This window comes from Leptopilina boulardi, unplaced genomic scaffold (assembly GCF_019393585.1).
Source record: "Leptopilina boulardi isolate dan_hultmark-lab unplaced genomic scaffold, ZJU_Lbou_2.1 LbouV2_370, whole genome shotgun sequence".
Classification (NCBI taxonomy): Eukaryota; Metazoa; Arthropoda; class Insecta; order Hymenoptera; family Figitidae; genus Leptopilina; species Leptopilina boulardi.
Window position 1 is genome coordinate 117,398 of NW_026137941.1, and position 27,955 is coordinate 145,352.

Sequence of the window (27,955 nt, forward strand, 5' to 3'; positions counted from 1 at the left end):
TTGCTAATTGTGATATCATCTTTATGTTTGATAATTCTGACATTATAGATTAAATAGAAATTATATTAATTTCTTCGTATAATCTAAGGAATTTTCACCTTTTTTTTTCCTTTTAATAAATTTAATTGCAGAAAAGTGAAATTTTTTATAAACAAAGTAAATGCTAAAATTTTTATCAAAATCTCTTTTTTTATGAATAGTTCATATGAATTATTAAAAAAAATCCGTTAATCATCGAAATAATTTGCATAGTTAATATTTTATTACAGTTAACTGTACAATTAATAGGATTTATTTGCAAAAAAAAAATCGAAACTGGGGTAATTACTATTTGTTTCCTTTATATACATTTCTGTACTTCCTTAAAAGAGAAACAATACGTTATCTCTAAAGAGCCATGAAGGTACAAAAGTTTAAGGATATGTAATTTGTAAAGGTATTAAAAACGGACCGCAAATGAAAATTTTTTAAACATTAACCAAAAAGGGAACTTGCTCAAACGGTAAACTCATAAAAATTCTTTTAAAATCATTCATACCGTTAACGAAGATTTGCACTCCTAATACATTTGAATTGAAATTCCTTGTATCTTCCATGTAGTTCCATATATTTATTCTATATTTGTCCTATAATTGCTATTTTAATCGGTATCAATTAAAAAAAGGCAAAAAAAAAAAAATAATTTTAATGATTTATGGTAAAATACTATATGTATTTGTATTCTTTTTTTCTCGAACGAAACATGAAATGAAATTCTGCATATTTCTATATGCAGTTTGGTATTTACTTTGGAATTTGAAAAAAAAAATAAATAAAAACTAATCTTCAGGTACAAAACGATCGCATTTACCACATAGCTTAATTATAAATAGAAACGGCGCGACAGTGAGAATCGTAAATTGTCGGTTTGAAATGTAATGGGCAGTTTATATGTCAAGCATAGAGATCTCTTCGTCGATCGGTAAACAATCCTCCTGACGTTCACTCAAAATATTACTTCTATTAATCACCCGCGCACGTGAACCATATACATATATACGAAAAGTATCTAGTCAAAACATACAGAATGTTAGCGCAGAATATAGAAAAATTTATTACCCTTATTATATATCTATATATATATGTGCAGTATTTATATACAATTTGCTTCTCGGTTTGCTCATTTAGCCCATTTCATCCTCCATTCACCGAATTGAACTTATTTTTTTAGCTAGATTCTTGAATTACCGACAGGCGTACAATTTTGTCTGCAATGTTTCTCAGAAATAAGAAATAATAATTCCAAAATCTTTACTGCCTTCGATTAATTAAAGTCTAAGCTAAATGCCACAATTATTATTTTCTCGAATTAAAAAAATTTAGCTAGATTCCTACATTACCGGCAGACGTATTTTGTTTGCATTGTTCCTCAAAAAATAGAAATCTTTTTTAATTTTTTAGCGCCTTCGCTTATTTAAGATCACAGCTATGTGCCACTACTAATTCCTTCCTCGATTTCGACTATAAAATTTTAGCTAGGTTCCTGTATTACCGACAGTCGTCGGTATCAGCAATTTTTCTCGAAAACTATGAGTGATACTATCAAAATTTTAATACTTTTCGCTTATCGAAGATTACAGCTATGTGCCAAAACTATTATTTCCTCGAATTCAGATAGATTCCTTAATTATCGACAGAGGTACAATTTTGTCTGATGAATGTCAAAAGAGAGAGACAACATAAGGACCAGGTTACCCTTTGGATAATATCTTCCTGCATAGACAATATTCTGAGAAAGTTTCGTGTATATGTGTGTGGTAAGAATAACCGTTACTGTGGTGTAGTATTGCGCCCACGACAGAAAACTATTGCGACCCTTTTCCATTAGAGGCCGCCGCGAGACAGATAGCGGAATTTCTTTTTTTTCTCTCTCTCTTTTTTCAAGATCGAATTCTGTTTCTAAAGGTATATAAGTTTAATCGCCGGGAGATCCGCCACGAGCATGTATAGGCGCAGTGTGCACCTATATAAGACCCGGGTGGTTCCGACCCAAGAACACCGCAAACCAATTTGCATAGCTTCCTTCGACCTCTCCTCTTTCTTCTTCTTCTTCTTCTTCTTTCGTGCGCTCACAGAGAGAACACCCAACAAACGCGCGACCCCCAATGATTATCCCGTAAAAGCCGAAGGCTGTGCAAAACCTTCGCTTCTTAGACGTCAACGTCACGAACGGCACGCCACCCATATACTTTTGTATTTAATTCGACATTTTCTCTTTGTTCAATCGCACCTTTTATTTCGAATTGAAAAAAAAGAAAGTTTTGTTCAATCTTTCCGTGTACAATGTCGAAGATTTACACATCAGTATTATTATAATTGAATTTTTGGGTATATAAATAGTTGTGGCACATACTTGTGGCCTTAAAGAAGCAAATAGTGTTCAAATTTTTATAATAGCACTCATAGTTTTTGAGAAATATTGCTGACAAAATTGTATGTGTGTCGGTAATGCAGAAATTTAGCTCAATTTTTTTTTTTGTTAAATTCAAGAAAATAATAGATGTGGCATTTAGCTTAGATCTTATTGAAGTAAGTGCCACTAAAATTTTGATAGTACCACTCATAGTTTTCGAGAAAAATTGCTGACAAAATACTTGTGTCGGTAAAACAGGTATGTAGTACAAATTTTCCTATCAAATTCGAGGAAATAATATCCGTGCTATTTAGCTGAGACGCTAAAAAAGCGAATACTATTCAAATTTTGATAGTAAAGCTCATAGTTTACAAAAAATATTGCGGACAAATTACATATGTCGGTAATGCAGGTATCTACTATTAAAAATTAGTAAAATTCGTAAAAAAACAGTTGTGGCATTTAGTTTAGATTTTAAATAGAAGACACCAAAAAAAAAAACTTATCGAAAATACCGCTCATAGTTTTCGAGAAACTAATTCTAAATGTGAAAATTTCTTGTTTTTCTCTCGAAAAAACAAGGTAAATTGTTTGTTTCTGAAAATGGATGTGAAAACGAGAAACATTTAGTAGAATGTTACATTACGAGTTGATATCTCTCATATATATGTTTGTAAGCGCTGTATAAAAGATACGACATAGTCTGCCGAACTAATTGGCCGCGTGGCTGATGAAGAGATGCTTTCGTGTGGCGAACGGGGTGCGGATGATAGAATTCGACGCGGATTCCACCCGGTGACGGAAATAGAGGAGGCCACGCATTTCATGTCGCATACTCTTAGCCTGTTTATATATATATAAATTTTTAGGACTGTATGTCCACTCACATTCTTCTTAAATCATAAACATTTCAAAAATAACCTCTTATTTTTACCTCAAAAAAAAATAAAATAAAATAATTACTCTTTCTTACAACTGAACTTCCACTGAATCTAAACAGTTAAAAATCGTTTTCCACTAATTATATAATAAATACATCGTGCTCTTCTATAAACAATTTTACAATTTGTGTATAGAGTTGAAATCTACTGTCCAAATTTGTTTTATTAGAAATAATTGTCCGTTTATCCTTCAACGGGACAATGAAAATATATCAAATCAGAAAACTATGTTTTTCGCGAACTGTGTTGGACTTTGTATTCATTTTTCGAATGAATGACCAGATAATCTAGAGGGTTATAGTGCATCTTTCTTCTTCATGATAGTCTAAACTTCGAGTGAAAGTTGTTCTCGCGATGTCGACGTTGTCGTTCGCGCGCGAGAGGTACTATTTCGAGGCCAATTTACGGATTCCGTGAGAAAAGTGTGCGGCGAATTTCTTGGGAGGCACGTGACACATTATATGGAGACACACGGCGCCATTACGCGAGAGAGTCGTCGCGAGAGTATAGTGTTATGCAATTTTGCGGGCCTTCGCGATCGTTGAAATATCGCGTTTACACGAACGTTACATCCTGTCTTGAAACGCGACAGGAACTAATACCCCTCTAAGTCTGACAGATTGTCTAATGTCTAAATCCTTCTAAAAACTATTTTCAAATTTACTTTCTTTGCTTTAAGCAAATATATATACAGCGGTATGTAGTTATAAATTTAGAAATTTTATTGTCGAAGTCGAGGGAAAAATTAGTTGTGGCATTTAGCTTAGAGCTTAAATAAGCGAATAGTATTAAAATTTTGATAGTAGTGCTCATAGTTTTCGAGAAATATTGCTGACAAAATTGTACGTGTGTCGGTAATGGAGGAATCTAGCTGAATTTTTTTTGTTCAATTCGAGGAAATGATAGTTGTGGCATTTAGCTTACACTTTTCTTAATTGAAGGCGCTAAAAATTTTATAAATACTATTTTTTTGTTATTAAGTAACATTGCAGACAAAAATTGTACGTCTGTCGGTAATGTAGGAATCTAGATAAAAAAAATTCGGAAATAGAGTCGTGGCATTTAGCATTAACTTTAATTAAGCAAATTATTTGCTTTTTTATTTTTTTTTTCTCTATATTGCTTCAATTACTTTCAGTTAATATGTTAATTATAATTAATTATTTTTTTAAATTCTTTATGTATTCTTATCATTTTCGAAAGGTGTCACAGCAAAAACTGGAAAGTAAATTGCATAAATTTAAATTATATAAAGACTTTTTTTATTTATTTTTTTTAAATATCTCTCCATGACACCTAAAATCTGTTATCCAATTATATTCATGTGCTTGGCACTTTGTTTTGACGGGACTAAAAATTATTTGTCCGACACTGTAACAATTTCTCTGTCTCTCCCTCTCTCTCAAACACATATTTATCTCATTATTATTAACATAATTTATAATATTAAACAGGTTTAAGAGTGAATTTTTTTTTTTTTTTTTTTTGCAAAATTTCTGTACGTAAATTCTAAAAAGAGAAAGTGAATTTTTATTCACTTTTAGTGTAGCAGAATAATTTTCGTCAATCGCATATTTTATAATATATAGTAGGTGAATCTACATTGAAAATTGTATCTTCTAATTTGAGGAAGCTTTATATTGCGTAACTTCCAATTTGTTTTAATTGCAAATTATAAATATATACATATATTTGATTTTTGCGAATTCATGGAAGGCACGTATCGGGTTACGTATTATGGTAATCTTATGTTTGAAATTGTCTTTCACCTGAGACAATTTCAGAAAGGTTTTAGGAATGTTTTATTTCATTTATATATATATATATATATATATATAGAAAGCCAGGACGAGTTTCGCAATATGGTATAAATTTTCATTGAAATTTGTAGTCTTTATGATAAACTTGCTATGTAACATCTATTTTTAAAGCTAATTTATTTGGTACAATTTTTTTTTATCTTTTCCAAGAAAAACCTTTATTTTATATTCGTATCGATAAAAATTTTTATAACTCAAAAGAATAATTAAATAGATCCATAAAAAATGGTAATAAAAATATGCTGCAGATGCTTTATTAGGTTTTAAATGTCACACATTTTACTAAACTAAAATGTAATAAAAATGACAATAATTTGTTATTATAATTTTTATTCTTAGAAAAAAATTAATTTTTGAATAATGTTAATCGATGTACAATTAAACCTGAATTAAGTTGTTCTTATAAAAAAAAAAAAAAAAAAAAAAAGAATATCATTTCCGAGTACAAATGAAAAAGTAAATTAAACTCCTTAAACGCAAGTTACTTCCTAAAAGGAAGTCAATTTTGTAGGTCTCTCAAAGAGACATCCACATTCCACTAGACTCTTTTATGAGAAAGTGTTGATTAACCAGTTCTTGCAAGAAATTCTTTTCTCTACAATTTATAAAATGTCTCAAGTTCTATTTATTAAAAATTGTTCTTGACTTTTATTTGAAGGAATCAATTAATTAATTTTTGATATATAATATTATATGAAACAAAGTTTCTGTTTGGTAATTAAACAAAAATATATATATATTTAATATCAAGAAATAATATTGACAGATTTCTCTTATAATATGCCATCTTGACAGATGTCGTGAAAGTTTTTTTTAACATTTTAAAGTTTACTGTACTTATATTACATAGGTCAGATAAGGTTAAAAACTTGCATATTTCAATAAAATGTCAACACTTTGTAATATAAGGAAGATATATTTGGTTATTAACGTCATTTCACTAAGATTGATAATATTTTTTTGAGAATTTATTATTATGTGGATAGCGTTCAATTTCTTGCCTTTATTACGAGTACGGTAGCAAAAATATATTGCATTTCTTTCATAAGAAATATAAGAAATTTTTGAAAACTCATCACGTTTATAAAAAACAAACCCAGCGGTAGCGTTCTATTAGCGTTCCTCTATCGGTGGCGTCTTCAACTAAAATACTCCCCCTAGTGATGGCGTCCTAAACTAAACCGCCTATTATTTAGAAAATATTTTTAAAAAAATTATTAGTAACGTAAAAATAATAATTATTTGATACAATTAAATATTTATTATAATTAAAATATTTTTAAAATTATATTTAAAATATTAAAAAAATTATAATAAAATTAGAAAATAATTAAAAAATAATATATTTCTAAATAAGTACATGTCATTTGCGTAAAACTGCTCAATATATTTTTTTTTGTTTTAATATAAGTTATGTGCATATATTAAAATAGTAGACATTTGAAATTGACATATATATGTATAAGTGTACAAAAACATGTGATACAATAATTTATCAAATAAAATTGTTAGGATATATATATACAAAGTATAGAGATTTGTATATCCTTTCTAGAAAGACCTCCTTTTCTGTGACTATTATCAGCACACAACCTATCATTTAAAAGAAAATATTACGTTTAACCTTCAGAGTAGAGGAATTCTATGAGAGAGCTTTTTCCACACTTATATGCCATTCGTAAAAAAAAAAAAAAAATGTTTAGGAAAACTGATTTGAAAGGCAAAATAGTTTTTCAACGGAAAAAGAGATAAAAAGTAATTGTGGGATCTTAATTTTTACAACCTAATTAATTAATATTTTTTGAAGGTGAAGGTTATTAAGTTAATTAGTGAAATAAATTTGTCCTTTTTGCCCAAAGTCTTTGGAAAAAATATCTAAATATTTTTAAGTAAAAAATTCACCTAGTTACCCTTAAAGGTAGATAACCGCGTGGCTGGAATTAGTCTGCAATTTTTCGTTGAACTATTCGCGAACCAGACTTGCATCCTCATACATATATATATATATATATATATATAGTTCAGGTAAATACCGTTGCCTTTTCGTGCACTTATATGTTACATACTTGCACTCTACAGTGTATATATACTCCACCTACTATAGTCGTCATTATCCCAGACCCAAACCTCCGTGCACGTGTAATTTTCAGAATATATCATGAGCCCAAGAAATTATTGTTCTTTTCTTTTGCCATGACTTCCTTATAGTGTGCTTCAGTATGCGAACAATTCAAAAATTTTGTATACTTTTGAACATTTTTTATTTCTTTTTTATCTAAATTCTTTGATTTGAAGAAAATTTTTTTTCCTTTCAAAAACAGATTTTAGATTTTTTCTTTTTTTTAACTTTTGGTTTTAAAAAAATTTGGAACTTTTTTTTCATTCCCTCTATAAATACATTATCTTAAGTCATGTGCCAAATAATGTGCTCACGATAATTCTTATCGTCACATAAGTGTAAGGAAGAGAAATCTTGTACAGTTCGCAAATCTCAAAATGATCCACTTGAGAATCTCTCTCTCTCTCTCTCTCTCTCTAGACGAACAAATAATTCTCTTGAAAGTTTCACAAGTGTTTGTTGGCGATATTTTAATTAGTGAATTCCTCAATTGTCTCAATGATCTCAATATTAATGACGCTAAATTTAAATTATTTATTTCTACTTCAATATTTAAATTCTATTCTCTTAATTTTTTTTTTTTGTTCTTTATGAGATATTTTTTTTTTTTTTTTAATTGTCATTTGAATGGAAAAAAGAGCTTCATGTACGATGGTCGAATGGGATGTAAATAGTTAGAGAGAATGCGCCAGAGCATAAAAGTTAATGACCGAAAGAGCGTCGACCGCAAGACAAGCGTTTTTTATTTACACGGAAAACGAGAAAATTATTCAGTTTACCCTGACAAGTGTCTCTTCACTTGTATAGTTCATCCCCAGAAAAAAAGGAACGTTCAAAAATCTAAATAGCTTTTAAAAGTCTCTCACGTGTAAATAATCTATACTATATATATATAATTTCCACACACTTCCAGGATGTTCAATTAAAATTGATACATAGTCGCTTATATATATCAATTAAATATTAATCCAGTTTTTTGTAAATCCAGTTATCTTAAATTGTTTTACTTATTAAAAGAAAACAAAACAAAATTTTCAAATAAACATAATTTTTTATTCTTTTTAAAAATTTTAAAATCTGTACAAATTTTTTTTATCTTTATATAAAGTTAAAGACGCCACCGCTAGAGGAACACTATAGTTCAGAAAGCCACCGCTAGGGGGACACAATAGTTTAGGACGCCACCACCAGGTTTATATATTAAATAAAAAAAAAAAAATATGTTTTAAAAAATGTACTTAAATTTTTTTTTTTGAGAAATAAGTTAAAATAATGAGAGTAAATGAACTTTGTCGTGATATTGCTATTTCCAGTTTCTTTTTATATCGTGCAAGATAATTATCAGTAGACTTCGATCTATTTTCCCAAGGCCTGGGATATACGTGAACAGTTACTGCTTATGAGCTTGTTAACGCCACTTATATATATATATATATATATATATATATAGTGGACCTTTACATTTTGATAACGGCCGAATGTCATTTACACGCTCTGTTTCCACTAGGTATATAAATGTACAAAAGTAAACCTCGCGATCTTGTAACCGCAGGCAAACATATATATATATATATATATATATATAGTAGAACTTCTCTCTTATCACCTGTTGACAGACAGGTTGAGTTGCTTTTCATGACCATCATCAACACGTTGTAAATCTTGATGACAGTGATTTTTGTCCCCTTCTATATACTTGAGATCAACTAAAATTTATGCTCCCAAGATTTACCCTTCGGCAAAATTGATGCGTTTATAATAAGCCACATAATGTGTGAAATTTTTCATTTTTTCTTCCTTCCAATCGACGAATTTTCTTTATCGAAATATTGATAGATTTTTTTCTATTGCTTCCAATAATTTTATAATAGTATAATTTAATAATATAATATAAAATAATAATTTTTGTATTAATTTCTGAATTTTGGGCGCCCTTAGTTGAGGACGCCATCACTAGGGGGAGTATTTTAGTTAAAGACGCCACCGCTAGAGGAACGCTATTTAGTTTAGAACGCCACCGCTAGGTTTGTTTTTCATATATAGTTTTGCGATGCCAAATCCGTTTTAAAATAAACAGGAAGTCTTATTCTTGTTTTTTTTTTGTTTATAAAAAAAAAATTATATAATCAAATAAATACGAAAGGAGATAAATTTTAATGTATGAATTTTTTTATTATATTTAAATCTATAGGATTTAACGTGACAACATAAGTCCAGTTTATATATATCGAGAACAAGCCATCATTACAATTCCTTCAAGAGTCGAAACGATCTATGGCTTATTTTACTTTGATCGAGATCGAGTATATAGAATATAGCGTTAGCGCGGGCATACCCGTTATCTTTTGTAGAGGGTGGTCACAATTTTTCTTTAAGTTTCAATATGGCATCTTGCCCAAGAGACCACTTCACATTTCTTGCTTTGCTTTCCGGAAATTTCTTCATCTCGTTAGGGTCTCTTATGTCTTCTTCTCTCCTCTCTCTGAAACGTCAAGGAATTCTCAACTTGAGGATTTCTTTAAAGAAAAACAATATATCGTTATATATCGAAATAAAATATAATTAAATGATTTTAATTTTATAAAAAAATTTTTTTAAAAATATATTTGATATAATATTTATTTAATAAAAAAAATTAAATTTTCGTAAAAGAAATCTATTTATAAATCTGTTATAAATTCAAATGGAATTTTGCAAAATAAATTGTTTTCTTTATTCATTGTATAATTGGACATTATAAAGCCAATCCATTAACTTTAATTGTTCGACGTTTGAAGCAAACTAGAATCCTGACTATAGAGCCACACTTTCAACAAGTCATTAATCCACGTCAACATGATTTATTCAACAATTTCGTCAGGCGAACAAAATGTCGAAGTTAGAGGTCTCTCATCATTAGCTCAAGTCAACTACTTGAAGATGAACTTTGTGAAAGACATATTAATTATAAACTGCTATTGCGGAATAGCGAATCGTAATTAAGATTTAGAAAGAAATTTTTCCATAGGGAAATTTATGTCTTATATATTTATTTAATGTAACAGCTTCCTTTTATCTTTTTCTTTTTGCAATTAGTTTCCTGCTGATTCAAAAATTACAAAACTCGTATAGCAATTAATAATATATAAACAAAAACTTCTTTCTTTTTTGTTTTAAAAGTAGAAAAAAAATATCTTTCTTTTTATTTGCCTAAGAGAAAAATTTTGATTACTTCAATAAAAATTTGATTCAAATAAATATTTATTTGATTTAAATAAACGATTTTTAGTAAATTCGAACAAAATACATATTATAATAACTTGATAAATTTTTGAATAATTATGATATATTCAAAGGAAATTGAATTAATGTGAAACTTTTTCCATAAGAAGGACTCTTGCGTGTTTAGTATATGTATATATATACTTCCCTTGGCTTTTGGCATTTAATCGTGTTTATTTATCGCGCGGGAGTAAATGTATATAACCTTTTTCCTGAATTTACTTTTACATAATAGATGTTTATGTAGAATTGAAGTAAATGAACGGTCAGTTGGTTTTTTCAAAAAAAAAAAAAAAGCGGAGAGGGTTTAACGTTTTCCGCGCGATAGTTGTTACTACCTTTGTAAATTTTTCAGTGCAAAGTTTAATTAACGTTCATCGAATTTTTCGCAATCTTTTTCTAATTTTTTTTTTCTTACATTGAAGTTATATTATATATAGAGAGAAAGGTAATATCTAATAGAGTCGATTTTATCTCACTAAACTCTCGTTTATATCTAATCGTTTGATCAAAAGATTTGTACTTACGAGTTTTCAGTAGCAAAACTAACGATGTTAATCATTAATTGTCAAGAATTAACACGCATAAGTACATATACATATATATATATATATACAAACAATAAGATAATAATATACATATAAATCAATATTTTTTTTTATTAAACAATTTTGATTTATAGTAGTTATATATATAATTTAGGTCTCAATGATATCAAAAATTAATTACAATATTATAAATATATAGAGAGGGGAAAAATATTTTCTGTTACATTTTTTTTTTTTAATTTATTAATATTTAAAATTTTCAAATCGAATTTTATGAAAATGAAATAGAACAAATGGTGGAAGAAACACGTATATATATGTGATCGATATCAATATATATCGGTAAAATAAAAGGAATCGTGAGCGCGAGTTCGGGGCAAAATCGTTTTGCAAAGAGATCTATACTCTTTTACTATATATGCCTCTTCCCACGATTAGGCGATAAAAAATTTTGGTTTTCGGTCACGCGAGAGTAAAACTCGTTCCATTGGCGTGTCTCGTTGAGAGACATTATATACATATATACATACACAAATTGATCGTTAACAAAAACTTAGTTGGCAATATTTTAAATAAAGTAAAAGTAAATCCTTGAACTTGATCTTCTTTCAAACGGGAAAAATTTATTTTTATTTTACTTCAGATCTAATTATTCTCAATTTCCCAATTTGTAAAAAATTATTATCATCTCAAAATAATAATAATTAATAATTATTATTATTATTATAATTTAGTATTTTTATTATTATTTATAATTCTCTGATAAAGTAAAATGAATAATCTAAAAAATGGCAATGCTATAATATCTTATCTTAATATCATAAAAAAATTAAACTTTAAAAAACTAAAAACAAGATGCGCGCGGGTCTAAAAAAATATAAAATTAATCTATATAATAAATGGCATATAAAGTGAATATATGTAAAGGATAAAAATTGTAATCAAGCTTAATTAAAATTTACATAAAGAAAAATATATAAGGAGACGTAAACTAACAGTATAGGCAATTAGAGTCCATAGATTTTATAAGGTGCGAGAAGGAAATTCAAGAAACATTTGTAAAAGTTAATATGATATATGTATAGAATGCATAATATATATATTTCATACTTTTTAAATTTATATATATATATATATATATATATATATATATATATATATATTATGAAATTGCGCAAAAAAGAATAATATAGAAAAAAAAGTATGCTAGCTATAAAAGTATAGGTAATATAACGAAAAAAAAATTTAACCCTGAAGAGACGAAAGTAGAGGAAATTTGACGCAAATTAACCGGCTATTGGCACGTTAAACATGTTTGTTGCACATATTTTCTGAAGTACACATAACAATTTTTTTTTCTTTTTTTTAAGGCCTTTGCCTACATGTTACATTAACTTGGCTGTTATCTCTGGGGGGATATTAAAACCTGGGGATGTTTGAAACTTTGACATTAAAGACGTCCTTGAAGCGTTCTCTTGTAGACAGTATACACGCTGTTAACAACCAAAGTTAACGATCGATAGCAATAGGTCTACTTTATTTACACCGCTGTTTTTAACAGCCACCCCTCCCCCTCGGTTTTCTCTTTCTCTCTCTTTTGCTATATATACACCACCCACACGTCGTGTAATCTAGCGCCAAGGCTAAGTCACAATAATGCCCCTGTATATGTCGCGAAATCAAACAATAAACATAAGGCGTGGTTGCTCTTCTTGTTTGCTTATTTTGCATTCATAAATATAGGAATAGAATTCAAGTTTTTTAAATTTTACCAAAAAAAAAACTATTATTTAACATAAATTTCTTTCTTCGATAAGGTAGAAAATTACTTCTTACCGACTGCCAGTATGATAGATTCCTATATTATCATCAGTCGGTAAAGAAGAAAAACGAAATTTCCACATGCCGACTGATGAGAGAGTAGATTTTTCTATTATATAGTCCGTAAATTAGAAAATTCTTCTTACCGACTGATGATAAGGTAGATTCATACATTACCAACAGTCGGTAAAGTAATTATTCTCCTTGAATTAATAATAATAATTATTATTATTCAATCAAATAATTTTTAATTATAGAAAACAATTTTATTTTATTTTTTTCTAATTTTCTTTATTTAAAGAGTTTTTATTTTAATTTTCAATAAAAAAAAAGAGGGGAATAATAAAGTAATTTTGATTTATGTGTGTGCTATTTTGTACATTCATTCATAGAAAAAAAAATTGCTGAAAATTGATCACAGAAATTAATAATATTCAAAGAAATAAAAAAAAACTATAAATAAAGAATAAAATCGTAGTGATGCTTAAAAAATTGAAGATTTATGAGAGCTCTCTGCTTTATTATATTGTTTGTCGGATTATATCGTTTGAATATAGATGATTAAAGCTCTTGTTTGACTCTAATGTATTCGCATAAAAATTTTGCGAAGCGGTACCTATATATATATATTTCTTTAAAGAACTCCTTCTTCAATTCTCGCAACAGCTTCTTTTTTCTGTCGGCAAATAACGGTTCAAACAATCATCGCACAGGGGAATATCTCGCGTCCCAATATATATATATATATATATATATATATATATTGCAAAGTACGCTTTTACAAGATATTTTTCTTTCTTTTAATTTCAACACGTTTCAAAGTAAATCAAATTATACATGCTCCTTTACTTTCCCTTCTCTGTAATTTCTGCATACAATGTCTAATTTTCCAAAATTATTATAATTTAAGTCTTCTTTGAATCATATATATTTTTTTTCCTTTACAATGTTGTATGTACAGCATCCTGTTTTAACTTCACTTTAAATGCGATCTTAAATCGCAAAAATATCATACAAATAATGATAACTTATTCGCAACCTTATTTCAAAAAAAATTTGAAATTTATATTATAATCTGTAAGTTATAAAATAATATAATAAGTTTTTTTCTTGATAATTTTAAATGTTATGCAGATGTACCTATGTAAAAAAAATTTATTTGATTCAAATAGTAATCGTTGGCGTCCTAAACTATATAACGCTCCCCTAGCGATGGCGTCTTCAACTAAAATACTCCTCCTAGTGATGGCGTCCTAAACTATATAACACTCCCCTAGCGATGGCGTCTTCAACTAAAATACCCCCCCCCCCTAGTGATGGCGTCCTCAACTAATGCGCCCAATATTTAGAAATTAGTACAAAAATTATTAGTACCGTAGAAATTATTTATTTATTTGAGAATAGTCAAGTACAAGATTATTTGGATGAAATAAATTTTTTTTTCACTGCAGTCAGTGTTTTTTTATTTATAATTACAAAAATAAGAGTGCGTTACGCTTGTTGAGTCTCTCTCTTTATTTACTGATTTCCTTATTGAAAAATCTGATGCTGCTCGCTATATTCCGAAAAGAAATTGCACTTATGCCTTTGCAACAATTTTCTACAAAGCAGCTAATAACAAAAGTCGTAAAATAAAAGGTGAGTCTCCGGCACCTTGAAGATCCCGGATGTGACTCTCGTTATTGTCCAATAAAATTCTGGAATTTCTAGAGCATATATATATATATATGCTAGATTTTAGAGAATATGTCGTAAACAAAATAAAAAGGTTTCTAATTGTTATAAATTCTTTTCCCCTCAAGATTTTTGTCCTCAGTGATTTTTATTTTTTTTCTTCTGTGAAAGAGAAATTTTTCCTTTGATGAAAATTTTCTATCTTTTTTTAAAAATTTCTTTTTCATTTCTTTAATTAGATAAAAAAAATTTGAATTTCTTTTTCAAAAAGAAAATAAATTCAAAAATGAGTACAATTTTTTTGAATTGTAAATTACAAGGTATGCAAATTTATATAATACATTATACACCTATCGACATAATATAGTCACAATAATTATTACGTTTCGCGACTATTATGACCGGTGTTATAAAGCTTTTTATAAGCTTTGCTATATTAAACTGTTCTTATTTTCTTCTTTTGTTGCTCTCATTTTATTTGCAAGACTTTAACGAGGTAGTTTGCTTCATTGTTTCTGAACAGGAAACATATATACGAGAAAGTATTTTTCTTTTTTTTTATATATATCATGTATATAACGAATTCAAAGATTGTCCTGCCACTTTCGCTCATATCATTATTGCGCGCACAATAATATACCTGTTTTGCGTCTTTAAATTATATTTCTTTTTTTTTTTCATTCAAGAAATGTCTTTGTTTAATTTTCATTATTTGCGACTTTCTTTTATTTTATTATTTTAATATTTTATTTTTTATTGAAATATAAAAAAAAAATAATGAGAAAGAAAAAATTATTTTTTTTATTTTATTGTAATATAACTTGAATGTCTCTTATATAGCTGTTGTAATATAAGTTAATTTTGCTTATAGTCTTCCACATTTTGGTACAATGCCAAAAACCATAATTTCTACCCGCAAGAGAGGGTGTTGACGTAATTTTAACGAAAAACAAAAAAAAAAAATGAAAATAGCTCATCATTCCTTTCACCGCATATTAACAATAGATTTTTAAAGTGACGAATGATTTTACGACAACATGCAAGTTGATGATTTTTGAAATTTCCTTTCGTGACAGTTTAATGCTACTTGGAAATTTTATTATGTTCTCATAAAATTTATTAATTTATAATACAATAACAAATATCTATCCTTTTTTGTAAAAAATGGGTTTAAAAAATTATTTTGATTTTTTATTATTTAATAATAAAAAAATATTAATTAATTAATATTAATATTTTTTATTATTTAATTTAAAAAAATAAAAAATAGGAAATAATTTTTTTGGGATCTGAATTCTTTTGCACAATAATCTTTTTTTTTCTCTCTCTCTCTTTCCTTTTGTCGGTAATTTGTTTGCGGGAAATATAGTTAAGAGAAGCATTTTCGAGTAGTGCATTAGCAAAACTATTTGTATATATAGAGAGAGAAAGATTTTCCAGATTATTGCAAAACTACTGCGCGGATTATGCCTCGCGGTGACACCCACGCCCTGAAAATACCATGTAGAAAGGGATTTGGCGCTCATAATACACTTCATGAAAAACGGTCTATAGATAATCCCATTACTATATATGTAGAATATATAATAATGTGAATTCCTCACGACAAAATTCCGATTTCACAAGAGACAAATAAAACAGAGAAAGAGAGACTGCAATCCCGCTGCGAACGACGTTTGCTTGTCTCTCGATTATCGTGCACCTTTATATTTACAAAAATGATAGTAACTCTCGATAAACCCAAAGATTATCCTCGGATAAAATATCACCTTTCGGAAATTGGAACTTTTTGATTTCAAAAATAATTTATCGTTTATTATTCATTTTTTTTTTGCATTCATTTGCAAAATAATATCTAAAGGGGAAAAAAATTATTTTTCACAGAGCCAAGTTAATTTTATTTGGTTTAAATAAATATTTATTTGTTTCAAAAATAAATTTTATTTGTGCTAAATAATTTTTTTTATTTAAAACAAATAAAAAATTATTTTTTTAATAATTTTCATTATATTGGAAAATGGGAAATTGTTTGCGAAAAATTTTAAAAATGCGATTTGTTTATATATAAAAAATAAAAAAAAGTCGCGATCATGAAAAATGTGTTTTACATTTAGTATAAATACAATGAAAAGTGTTACACGCAATTGGATCATTAGATCCCTTATTGCTCATATATATGTATAATATGTATATGTATATACTTTCAAACCCGCGGCTATGTTATTTCGCTTCTGGAACTTAATTTATCGCATCATCCTCTGAAAGCCTGTATTACATATACTTTTCTAACTATCACGATATATATTTATTTCACTTAAGCTATTTTTAATTAAAGGATCAAGATTTAAAAAAAAGAAGAAGAAAAAAGTTAAAAAGAATTTTAATTCATCAAATTTTATTATAAATTATTTTATTTTAATTATTTAAACAATTTTTAATTTAATTATAATAATTTAATAACAGGTAATAATAATATTTTAATAATTAATTTTATAAATATTTATTAAATAAGTAAATTTAAATCAATAAATATTATTAAATAATTAATAATTTGCTTCTTTTAAAAAATAAATAAATTATAATAAAAATATTCTATTTGCTTTGAAAATATAAATAATATATACACAATATTTATAAAAAAAAAATATTTTAAAACTAAATTAGGTAAATATTTTCGATTGGAATCTCTTCTTTTTTTTAAGATGAAATTTTCATTTTTCCATCTCTTTTTTCGGCACGTTTCACTAAAAAGCAAAAAAAGAAGATAATTAGTAATTAATTTGAGCGTATAAATATTTATTTAAAAAAAAAAATTAACTTTTTACCACCATTCAGTCTCTCTCTAAATTTAGGAGTAGTAAATGTGTATAATAGTGGATTAACAGCGCTGTTAACTGGTAGAATAAAAACGACAACCCAAGAATGCAAATCAGCTGAAAAAAACAAAGAAAAAAGAATATGAGAATTATTTAAAAAAAAAGAAAAAAATATAATAATATTTTATAATAACTTATAAATTATAATTTTATATAATTTAATATGAAAACAATATAATACGATTATTTATAATCAGTAAATTACTTTAAATGTCGTGACACGTTACAAAGTATTAAAATAAATGACAGAAAAAGAATTATTATAAAGAAAGAAAATGTTCTTCCTGAACAAAATATATGAACATACATAATAATATACATACAATGTATAAAAGCGATAAATAATTATCAAAAAAAAAAAAATCGTGAAAGTACCAGTTGATATTAATAATTGAGATGAAATAATTATATAGCCTTACGTGGTATTGGGTACTTCATTAATGCAAGAATTTTGAGAATAATTATTGGCGCCCAACACGCAGCATCAGTCAATACAATTAAGAAAAATCTCAATGCGAATTCAGAATCGCCAACAGATAAAGGTGTTGCGTGACGTGTTTGCCAAATACTCACAAACATTCCCGTGTAAACGTAGCCAATGGTGATTAATCTTTTTTAAAATAAAATATATAGAAAAATTAATTAGTAAAAATGTTGAAAAAAAATTATTTAAATAAACAATAATTAAATTATTTAATTAAATAAATAATTATTTATATTATAATGTAGATAATTTAATAATTAAGTAATTATTAAACTATCTAAATAATTATTTAATGAGCGAATATTAATATTAATAAATGTTAAAAATATAAAAAATACCGACCTGGAAATCTACCTTACCGACTGATAGTAAAAAGGGTTTTGTAAATAAAAAATTACTAACACAGAAATCTACCTTACCGACTGATGGTAAAAAGGTTTTTTTGAAATATAAAAATACCGCCAAAGTCTTAACCCGGGAGTCTCGAACAAAAAATGTATGGCGCACTTTTTGATTAGTCCAGCGGATGCTTATCTCGCAAATTTAATTTTTCAAAATTTTTTAAAAAATTTATCTGAGTGTAGCTCAGCATCCGCTGGACCAATCAAAAAGTGCGCCATACATTTTTTGTTCGAGACTCCCGGGTTAAGACTTTGGCGGTATTCCCGGCCAATTATCTCGAAAATTTAATTTTTTAAAAAATTTATCTGAGTGTAGCTCAGCATCCGCTGGACCAATCAAAAAGTGCGCCATACATTTTTTGTTCGAGACTCCCGGGTTAAGACTTTGGCGGTATTCCCGATCAATTATCTCGCAAATTTAATTTTTCGAAATTTTTTAAAAAATTTATCTGAGTGTAGCTCAGCATCCGCTGGACGAATCAAAAAGTGCGCCATACATTTTTTGTTCGAGACTCCCGGGTTAAGACTTTGGCGGTATTCCCGGCCAATTATCTCGAAAATTTAATTTTTTAAAAAATTTATCTGATTGTAGCTCAGCATCCGCTGGACCAATCAAAAAGTGCGCCATACATTTTTTGTTCGAGACTCCCGGGTTAAGACTTTGGCGGTATTCCCGGCCAATTATCTCGAAAATTTAATTTTTTAAAAAATTTATCTGAGTGTGGCTCAGCATCCGCTGGACCAATCAAAAAGTGCGCCATACATTTTTTGTTCAAGACTCCTGGGTTAAGACTTTGGCGGTATTCCCGATCAATTATCTCGCAAATTTAATTTTTCGAAATTTTTTAAAAAATTTATCTGTGTGTAGCTCAGCATCCGCTGGACCAATCAAAAAGTGCGCCATACATTTTTTGTTCGAGACTCCCGGGTTAAGACTTTGGCGGTATTCCCGGCCAATTATCTCGAAAATTTAATTTTTTAAAAAATTTATCTGAGTGTGGCTCAGCATCCGCTGGACCAATCAAAAAGTGCGCCATACATTTTTTGTTCGAGACTCCCGGGTTAAGACTTTGGCGGTATTCCCGATCAATTATCTCGCAAATTTAATTTTTCAAAAATTTTTTAAAAAATTTATCTGAGTGTAGCTCAGCATCCGCTGGACCAATCAAAAAGTGCGCCATACATTTTTTGTTCGAGACTCCCGGGTTAAGACTTTGGCGGTATTCCCGGCCAATTATCTCGAAAATTTAATTTTTTAAAAAATTTATCTGATTGTAGCTCAGCATCCGCTGGACCAATCAAAAAGTGCGCCATACATTTTTTGTTCGAGACTCCCGGGTTAAGACTTTGGCAGTATTCCCGGCCAATTATCTCGAAAATTTAATTTTTTAAAAAATTTATCTGATTGTAGCTCAGCATCCGCTGGACCAATCAAAAAGTGCGCCATACATTTTTTGTTCAGAACTTTCTTCTAATCACTATGGCTGTATTCCCGAACGATTATCTAGCGAATTTAATTTTTCCAAATTTTTTCCGAATTTGTTTTTTAATCTAAATCAGCATCCGCTGGACCAATCTAAAAATGTGCAATACATTTTTTGTTCGCTACTATTTGCTAAAGACAGTTATGGTATTGCGGAACGATTATCTCGCAAATTTAATTTTTCGTAATTTTTTCCGAATTTGTTTTTTACTGTAGCACAGCATCCGCTAAACGAATCAAAAAGTGCCCTATACATTTTTTGTTCGCTACTATTTGCAAAAGACAGTAATGGTATTCCGGAACGATTATCTCGAAAATTTAATTTTTCAAAAATTTTTCCGAAATTTATTTGAGTGTAGCTCAGCATCCGCTGGACCAATCAAAGAGTGTGCCATACATTTTTTGTTCGAAACTTTTTCCGAATTTTATTGGCAATATTGCCGAACGATTATCTCGCAAATTTAATTTTTCGTAATTTTTTTCGAATTTGTTTTTTACTGTAGCTCAGCATCCGCTGGACCAATCAAAAAGTGCGGCATACATTTTTTGTTCGAGACTCCCGGGTTAAGACTTTGGCGGTATTCCCGATCAATTATCTCGCAAATTTAATTTTTCGAAATTTTTTAAAAAATTTATCTGAGTGTAGCTCAGCATCCGCTGGACCAATCAAAAAGTGCGCCATACATTTTTTGTTCGAGACTCCCGGGTTAAGACTTTGGCGGTATTCCCGGCCAATTATCTCGAAAATTTAATTTTTTAAAAAATTTATCTGATTGTAGCTCAGCATCCGCTGGACCAATCAAAAAGTGCGACATACATTTTTTGTTCGAGACTCCCGGGTTAAGACTTTGGCTGTATTCCCGGCCAATTATCTCGAAAATTTAATTTTTTAAAAAATTTATCTGAGTGTAGCTCAGCATCCGCTGGACCAATCAAAAAGTGCGCTATACATTTTTTGTTCGAGACTCCCGGGTTAAGACTTTGGCCGTATTCCCGATCAATTATCTCGCAAATTTAATTTTTCGAAATTTTTTAAAAAATTTATCTGAGTGTAGCTCAGCATCCGCTGGACCAATCAAAAAGTGCGCAATACATTTTTTGTTCAGAACTATCTTCTAATCACTATGGCGGTATTCCCGAACGATTATCTCGAAAATTTAATTTTTTGAAAATTTTTCCAAATTATTTTTCAGTGTAGCTCAGCATCCGCTGGACCAATCAAAAAGTGCGCCATACATATTTTGTTCTAAACTTTTTCCCTATTTTATTGGCGGTATTCCCTAACGACTATCTCAAAAATTTAATTTTTCAAAATTTTTTCCAAATTTGTTTTTTAGTGTAGCTCTGCATCCGCTGGACCTATCAAAAAGTGGGCCATACATTTTTTGTTCAGAACATTTTGACTATTTTTTTGGTGGTATTCCCGAGCGATTATAACGCAAATTTAATTTTTCGAAAATTTCTCTCTCGATTTTTTTAAGCGTAGCTCAGCATCCTCTGGACCAATCAAAAATTGCGCCATACATTTTTTGTTCGAGACTTTTTGCTCAATTTTTTGGCATTATTCCCGAGTCATTATCTCGCAAATTTTATTTTTCGAAAATTTCTCTCCCGATTTTTTTAAGCGTATCTCAGCATCCGCTGGACCAATCAAAAAGTGCGCCATACATTTTTTGTTCGAGACTCCCGAGTTAAGACTTTGGCGGTATTCCCGTCCAATTATCTCGCAAATTTAATTTTTTAAAATTTTTTGGTTTTTTGAAAAATGAAAATATAAGAAATTACCGACACAGAAATCTACCTTACCGACTGATGGTAAAAAGGTTTTTTGAAATATAAAAAAATTGCCGGTACAGAAATCTACCTTACCGACTGATAGTAAAACAGTTTTGAAATTTTTCTTTTCTGTAATTTTTATTTTTTCACTTTGCAAAAAAATTTACCATCAGTCGGTAAGGTAGATTTATGTATCGGCAATTTTTTATATTTTATTTTTAAAAAAAAACTTTTTTTTATCAGTCGGTAAGGTAGAATTCTGTGCCGGTAATTTTTTATATTTTCATTTTTAAAAAAAATTTCCATCAGTTGGTAAAGTAGATTTACGTATTGGTAATTTTTTATATTTTTATTTTTCAAAAAAAAAAACTTTTTTACCATCAGTCTGTAAAGTAGATTTCTTGGTCGGTAATTTTTTAAATGTTTATTTTTCAAATTTTTTCATTATCTTGTTAAATTTTTTAACCAATCTGCATATTATCTAACAAAATTTCTTACCCTATAAAATTGAGACCCAGGAAAATAAACGCTGAATATTCCCATCCTATAAAAAAAGGATCGTCTATATGAAGCGGAAAACACATTCCATTAACACCATAAAATCTGGTACTGCTGCGCCAATGAATTGCTATAAATTAATAAAAAAATAAATCGATTAGCAAAAAAAATAATTAAAAACAAAAAAATTATTTTAATTTTATTAATTTACCTGGAATAAGAGCAAGTGTTATGCCTGTGATCCAAACAATTATCATTGAAGATGAAGCAGCTTGTGGTGATAAAGCACGATGTTTTTTTAAGGGCGCTGCGATTAGCATAAATCTTTCCACTGACATGAATGACAGGATCAGTACAGATACCTTGAAAAATATGTTTTTTCTTTTTTTTCAATGATTTACTAAACTCATAAAATTAAACATTCCTTGGAATCAATTATTTCACCCAGAAAGCGCGCATTTATTATTTCAACAGTTTCTCACTTCTTTTCCTATAGTTTTCTTAAATATATATATATGAAATATTAACAAATACCTTTCTTGAAATGCAAAAATTACATTCCAATATATAGTCTCTTTTGGAATAATGTCAGTCTATGCAAATTCATTATTCTTATTTAAAAATTTTAAAACTCTGCAAAAATATAGTTATTGAAATATAACACTCTACTCTAAATTCTTTTATAATTATTTTCTTATTATCTCAACAAAAACAGAGAGATAATAAAACAAACCTCTCCTTAAATATATTTAGCCAACTGAAATATAGTTATGGAAATAATTATCCTTCATTTGTGATATATTTCAAGGACAATAGAAAAAAAATTATTGTAGCCCATGAAATTAATATTTCAACTCTAAAAAGTATATAATTACATTTTTTTTAAATCAAACAATTTTACAATGACTTTAAATTAAATTAAAATACACTGAAAAATAATTTATTTAATTCTAAATAATCTGTTACTTATTAAAGAAATATTTTAATTATTATTTGAGTCAATTAAATGGAATTTGTTTCAAATATGGAAATTATTGAATCCAAATAGTTTATTTAATTCAAATAAACATTATTTGATTCAAGTAAATATATTTATTTGATAATAGTCAAGTAATCGATTATTTGAATCAAATACATATTTTTTTTTAGTGTAGAGAAAATTATTTTAAAAAAATATATATTTTTACCTCCGAGGATGTCATTGCGACAATTCCAATCAAAGTGCAAGACCATGATGACATCCAGGAACTTGCCTCCAAATGATAATTATCACGAAATCGGATATCTTCTAAAGCGATTATGAAAAGATAAATTCCCATCAGCATATCGGATACTAAAAACAATTATATTTACACAATTAAACTATGAATAATTTTTCTAAATTCAGTTATAGAAGTAAAATGAAATTTAATTAATTATAAACAAATTAATTAGATTTCTAACTAATTTCAATAAATAATAATTTATTTAATTTATTATTAGTTATTAAATTATTATTATTGTGATTATTACTATTATTTTTATTATTATTATTTGTTATTATTTTTTTATTATTATTACTATTAATATTTTTTTTATATTAATAATTATTTCAAGTCCCCCTAAGATATTTTTTCTTATAAAAAAAAATTTTTACCTGCAAGGTGCTTGATAACAATGCTAAGGACTCGATTTTCATCCTTAGCAGTCAATCTTCCCCAAAGAACGAGAGAATTTCCCAAACATGTCACACAAGAAATTCCCCAAACAGCAGCTCTTAATATTGGCTTTCCTAATAAATGAGATAGAGAAGAAACTCCTAAAAACATTAAAGAAAGATTTTTTTTAAAATAAATATTATAAATTAAATAAAAAATAACAACAATTATATAAAAAAATATATTATTATTATTTTTGATTCTTTTTAAAAAAGAATAATTTAAAAAAAAAAATTACCATCGCTTATTGGACGGCACTTTTTTACATTTGGAGCAAACATAGAACAGTATTGAAATCTTTTGAAGTAGCTATAAGAAAAAGAAAATTTTTTTTTTATAATTTAATTATAGAAATGGAAATAAAAATTATAAATCACTTTCACTTACATGAAATTTAAGTTTGGAAAAAGATTAAAAAAATGCTTTTCAAAATTATCCAAATCAATATCTTCAATTCCACTGTAAAAAAAATATTTTTTTTTCACCATGTAAATTTTGGTTGAAAATATTAATTATTTCACATTTACTTACAGTGATCTTAAATCTTTCAATGTGTCCAATGCAGTCACTGGGAAATTCTCAATAAAATTATATCCGATTGATCTAATTATAATAAATTATTACATTATTATTAAGAAAAAAATAATATAATTTGAATATTTTTTTAATACTTAAAGAATTTTTTTTTATGAAGATTTTTCACATACACAATAATTGGAAAGTTTTTTTTTTTTTTAATAATAAAAACAATTATTTTTTAATTTAGTTATATGTTCGAATTTTCAAACAATAGAGACATATAGGCATAATATGCGGAAATACGTGACAAAGTAGATGAAATTGGTGTAAATATGATTTAAAGATAATCTTGTGGGAGATTGTGTAATTAGTAGAAAACGTGCTTATTACTCATGCTTCCGTATTTTCATAATTTTTTTTTTCAATTCATTAATATATAAAAGTAAATAAAAACATGAATAAATATACAATTGCAAATTTTTTACTACTTACAATTTTTGAAGACTGACGAGAGATTGAAAAAGTATTGGTTCAATTTTTTTGATTTTATTATATGCTAAATTTCTGAAAAAATTATTTTATCTATATAATTTTTGTAATTAATTTTTCTTATTTTTCAATTATTAATAAAAAAAAAAAAAAATAAAACTTACAACTCGGTGAGATTTTCAAAATGTTGAAAAGCATTTTTAGCGATTCTTTTTATTTTATTTCCTTCTAAGCTTCTGAAAAAATAATTGTATACTTTTTCAAAAAAAGTAATTTTTTAAACAAAATTATTTGAATATTAAATTGAAATTTTTCTTAACTTACAAAGTTTTTAATTTTGGCAATCCAGCGAATAAAGTTTCTGGAATTTCTTCTAAATTATTTTCATCTAAAAATCTAAAAGAAATAATTTATTAATTATAATTAAAATAAAAAAAATTTTTTTTAATAATTTCTTTTTACTTACAATTGATCCAATACTGGCAAATATGGTAGAGACAAATTTTGAACAGTTATAGAATTGTTATTCAAATTTCTGAAATAATTTTACTTTAAATACAACTAAGAAAATGTTTCATGTCAACTAACGGAAAATTTCACTTTGGTTGATTAAATTTAGATTTCAAATTTTCCCCTTTAATCGATTTGTATAATTAAATCACCTTTTGCAATTTACTTTTTTTTCAAAATTAGATTTTAAAAATACATTTTTTTGCAAAAAAATTAATAAATATTTAAAAATAATTTTTTATTTTATATTTGGAGAAAAATTATATTTGATTTTAATTAGTATATACTTAATTTGTTTTACACTTACAACCATCCAAGTGAAGTACTGTTTTCAAAATCGAATAAATTTGCAATTGTAATTTTATTTTCGTTAATAAATAATCTTTTTAAAGAAACCAAACCTGTAAAATGTCCTCTGTGTATTTCGTGAATATAATTTTTGGTTAAAATTCTGAAAAGGAAAATAAAAGGAAAATTTAAAAAAAATACCTTTTCGACAATATTAAAAAAATTGAAAATAATTTCAACTTACAGATTTTCTAATTGAGCCTGCTTTTTAAAAGTCCCTATTTCCAAATTTCTAATCGAATTGTTCTTCAGTAAACTGAAAATTAAAATCCCTTAGTTAATTAAAAAAAATAAATAAATAAAATAAAAATTTGTATGAAAATTATTTAGGACTTACAGTTTTTGCAATTCTGTATAATTTTCGAAAACATTTGCTGATAATTGAGTCAGAAAATTATTATTCAAAATTCTGTAAAAATTATTATGGTATAAATAAAGAAATATAAATTTAAAAAATTTTTAAATAAATAAATAAAAATTAAAAAATTAAAAATATTTAAAGATTAAAAAAATACCTACATTGTTGTGACATTGACAGAAAAAGTTTGAGGTATTTCTTTTTGTTCAAAGCATGTTACATGACATTCCTCAATTTTACATCTTGGTGGAGATATTACTGATTCTGCAACAAAAAAAAAAAAATTCATACCAACTTTCTTTTGAGTTAATTAAATTTTGACAGTGATATGAGAAATATTAAATGAAATAAATTTTTAAAAAGACTTGCCACATGTTGGTAGAGGCCTCTGAGGCTTCAAATAATCTTGGTATATGTGGTCCCAATCTCCATTTAAATCAACTGCGTACACAATCAATGAATTAAAAATCTTTTTAATAATATGCGAAATTTGAATAAGAATTTTTCAAAAAAATGTTTTCATGATATTTAAAAGAAAATTAATTTTTTTTTTCATTATAAATCATAATTACTTACAACATTCAGTTTCGGATTCATCATCACGTTCTGGACAGTCATATTTTTTATTACACCAATATCGTTGGAGAATACATTTTGTGCTATTTGCGCAAGGAAATGATCCAACTGAACATTTATCTATAAATTAATCAAAATTAATTAAACATTTTGATTTTAGAAAAATTAGGGAAAATTTTTTATGAAAAAAAAAAGAAAATTTTATTATTAATAGTAAAATAAGTCAAAAAAAAAATTTTTAATACAATTTTTTAAAAAAAATTGAAAACAAAAAAGAAAGTTATTTTTTTTTTGTTTCTAAATTATAATTTCATTTTCTTTGGGATAAAAAAAAAAATTTCTACCTTTATATTTTGAAAGAATCGCAATACACGAGAAATAAGTATTCATTCTCATTCTTCGTATGATGTCAAATGATCTTGATTATTCTTGATTATTTGACGAAGTCTAATTCGATAATACGCATTTACTAACGTTATAGTGAATATTAAAATTTTTTTTTTCACATTTCGTTTTTTTCTTTTTAATTAAGCCAAGAGTAGGAAATTAAAATATATTTTTAGAAAATATAATTACCTTTAATGGTTAATATTATATTTCATTATAAATTTTACTTTTTTTTTTCTTCCCTTCTTTTAAATCACATTTTTAAAACTCTCCTGGGTTTCACTATAATTTGCTTTTCTTTCCCCCAATCATTAGTATTTTAGGATATATATATAAGTCTAAAGCCATTACACGTGTACTGTTAATTTATTCAATTTGATGAAAAGTCTTACAGAAAATTACAAAAATTATTTAAACAATTTTTTTTTTATCATTTTAATTTCTTGATTGTTTTCTATACTTTTAATTATATTTACCTAATTAATGAACCGTAAATTTATTAATTTTTTTTTTTGCAATAATAAATATTTTCTTAATTTGAGATTTAATTAATTTTCTTTATTATTTTAGAGAAATTAATAATAATTAATTATTAATAAATAATAAAATAATTGTTAAATTTTATAATTAATATAAAAATAAAATTAATCAAAATAGTGAAAAAAAAAACTTACCTTGATTGAAGTAAAATAAAAGTCCAGAAAGTAAAGAAACAATTAAGATTAATGTACTGCCAACAATAATAATATGTTTATATCTCATTTTTTTTTTTTTTGGCAAATTTTTTGCTCGAATTAATTCAAATTTTGAATTTATTCATTGTCATTGATAAATTAAAGTGTTCCACATGATGTTCTACTTTCAACTGGTTGCTTTGAAAATTTCTTCGCAAGTTCGAAGTTACGCACACGCGCTTTATCGTTCTATCTTCTTTTAAAATGGAAAATTTCTGCATCAAAAATCGAAAAAAAAAATTA

The 27,955-nt window shown here is 27.0% G+C and overlaps 1 protein-coding gene across 5 annotated transcripts; it reads right to left on the minus strand.

The window, feature by feature from the left end:
• Positions 1 to 17,107: 17,107 nt before the first annotated feature.
• On the minus strand, positions 17,108 to 27,852 carry LOC127287408 (relaxin receptor 1). Of its 5 annotated transcripts, none has more exons than XM_051314325.1 (21): positions 26,936 to 27,048; positions 26,592 to 26,711; positions 26,385 to 26,456; positions 26,177 to 26,279; positions 25,995 to 26,066; positions 25,842 to 25,913; positions 25,617 to 25,760; positions 25,266 to 25,334; positions 25,124 to 25,195; positions 24,964 to 25,035; positions 24,803 to 24,874; positions 24,323 to 24,394; positions 24,179 to 24,250; positions 24,030 to 24,100; positions 23,731 to 23,892; positions 23,282 to 23,427; positions 22,306 to 22,456; positions 22,095 to 22,224; positions 17,872 to 18,062; positions 17,395 to 17,509; positions 17,108 to 17,320 (listed from the first exon to the last, which is right to left on the minus strand). In XM_051314325.1, the coding sequence occupies exons 1-21, from the start codon at positions 26,985 to 26,987 to the stop codon at positions 17,137 to 17,139; spliced, it is 2,214 nt and encodes a 737-aa protein (XP_051170282.1). In that variant the 5' UTR covers positions 26,988 to 27,048; the 3' UTR covers positions 17,108 to 17,136. The 5 variants fall into 5 exon arrangements, with proteins under 5 accessions (XP_051170282.1, XP_051170283.1, XP_051170281.1 ...); XM_051314324.1 differs by lacking the exon at positions 26,936 to 27,048 and adding an exon at positions 27,653 to 27,852 and having other exon boundaries at positions 17,109 to 17,320; XM_051314328.1 differs by lacking the exon at positions 26,936 to 27,048 and adding an exon at positions 27,653 to 27,851 and having other exon boundaries at positions 17,136 to 17,320; positions 17,405 to 17,509.
• Between the last annotated feature and the right edge of the window lie 103 nt (positions 27,853 to 27,955).

Coding starts and splice junctions, on each gene's coding strand:
- LOC127287408 (XM_051314324.1), bottom strand. CDS start 27,740: ATGAGATATAAACATATTATTATTGTTGGCAGTACATTAATCTTAATT. Junction 24,251..24,322: donor TTGAAAGATTTAAGATCACT/GTAAGTAAATGT, acceptor TTTTTTTTACAG/TGGAATTGAAGATATTGATT. Junction 23,893..24,029: donor GTGCCGTCCAATAAGCGATG/GTAATTTTTTTT, acceptor TAATGTTTTTAG/GAGTTTCTTCTCTATCTCAT.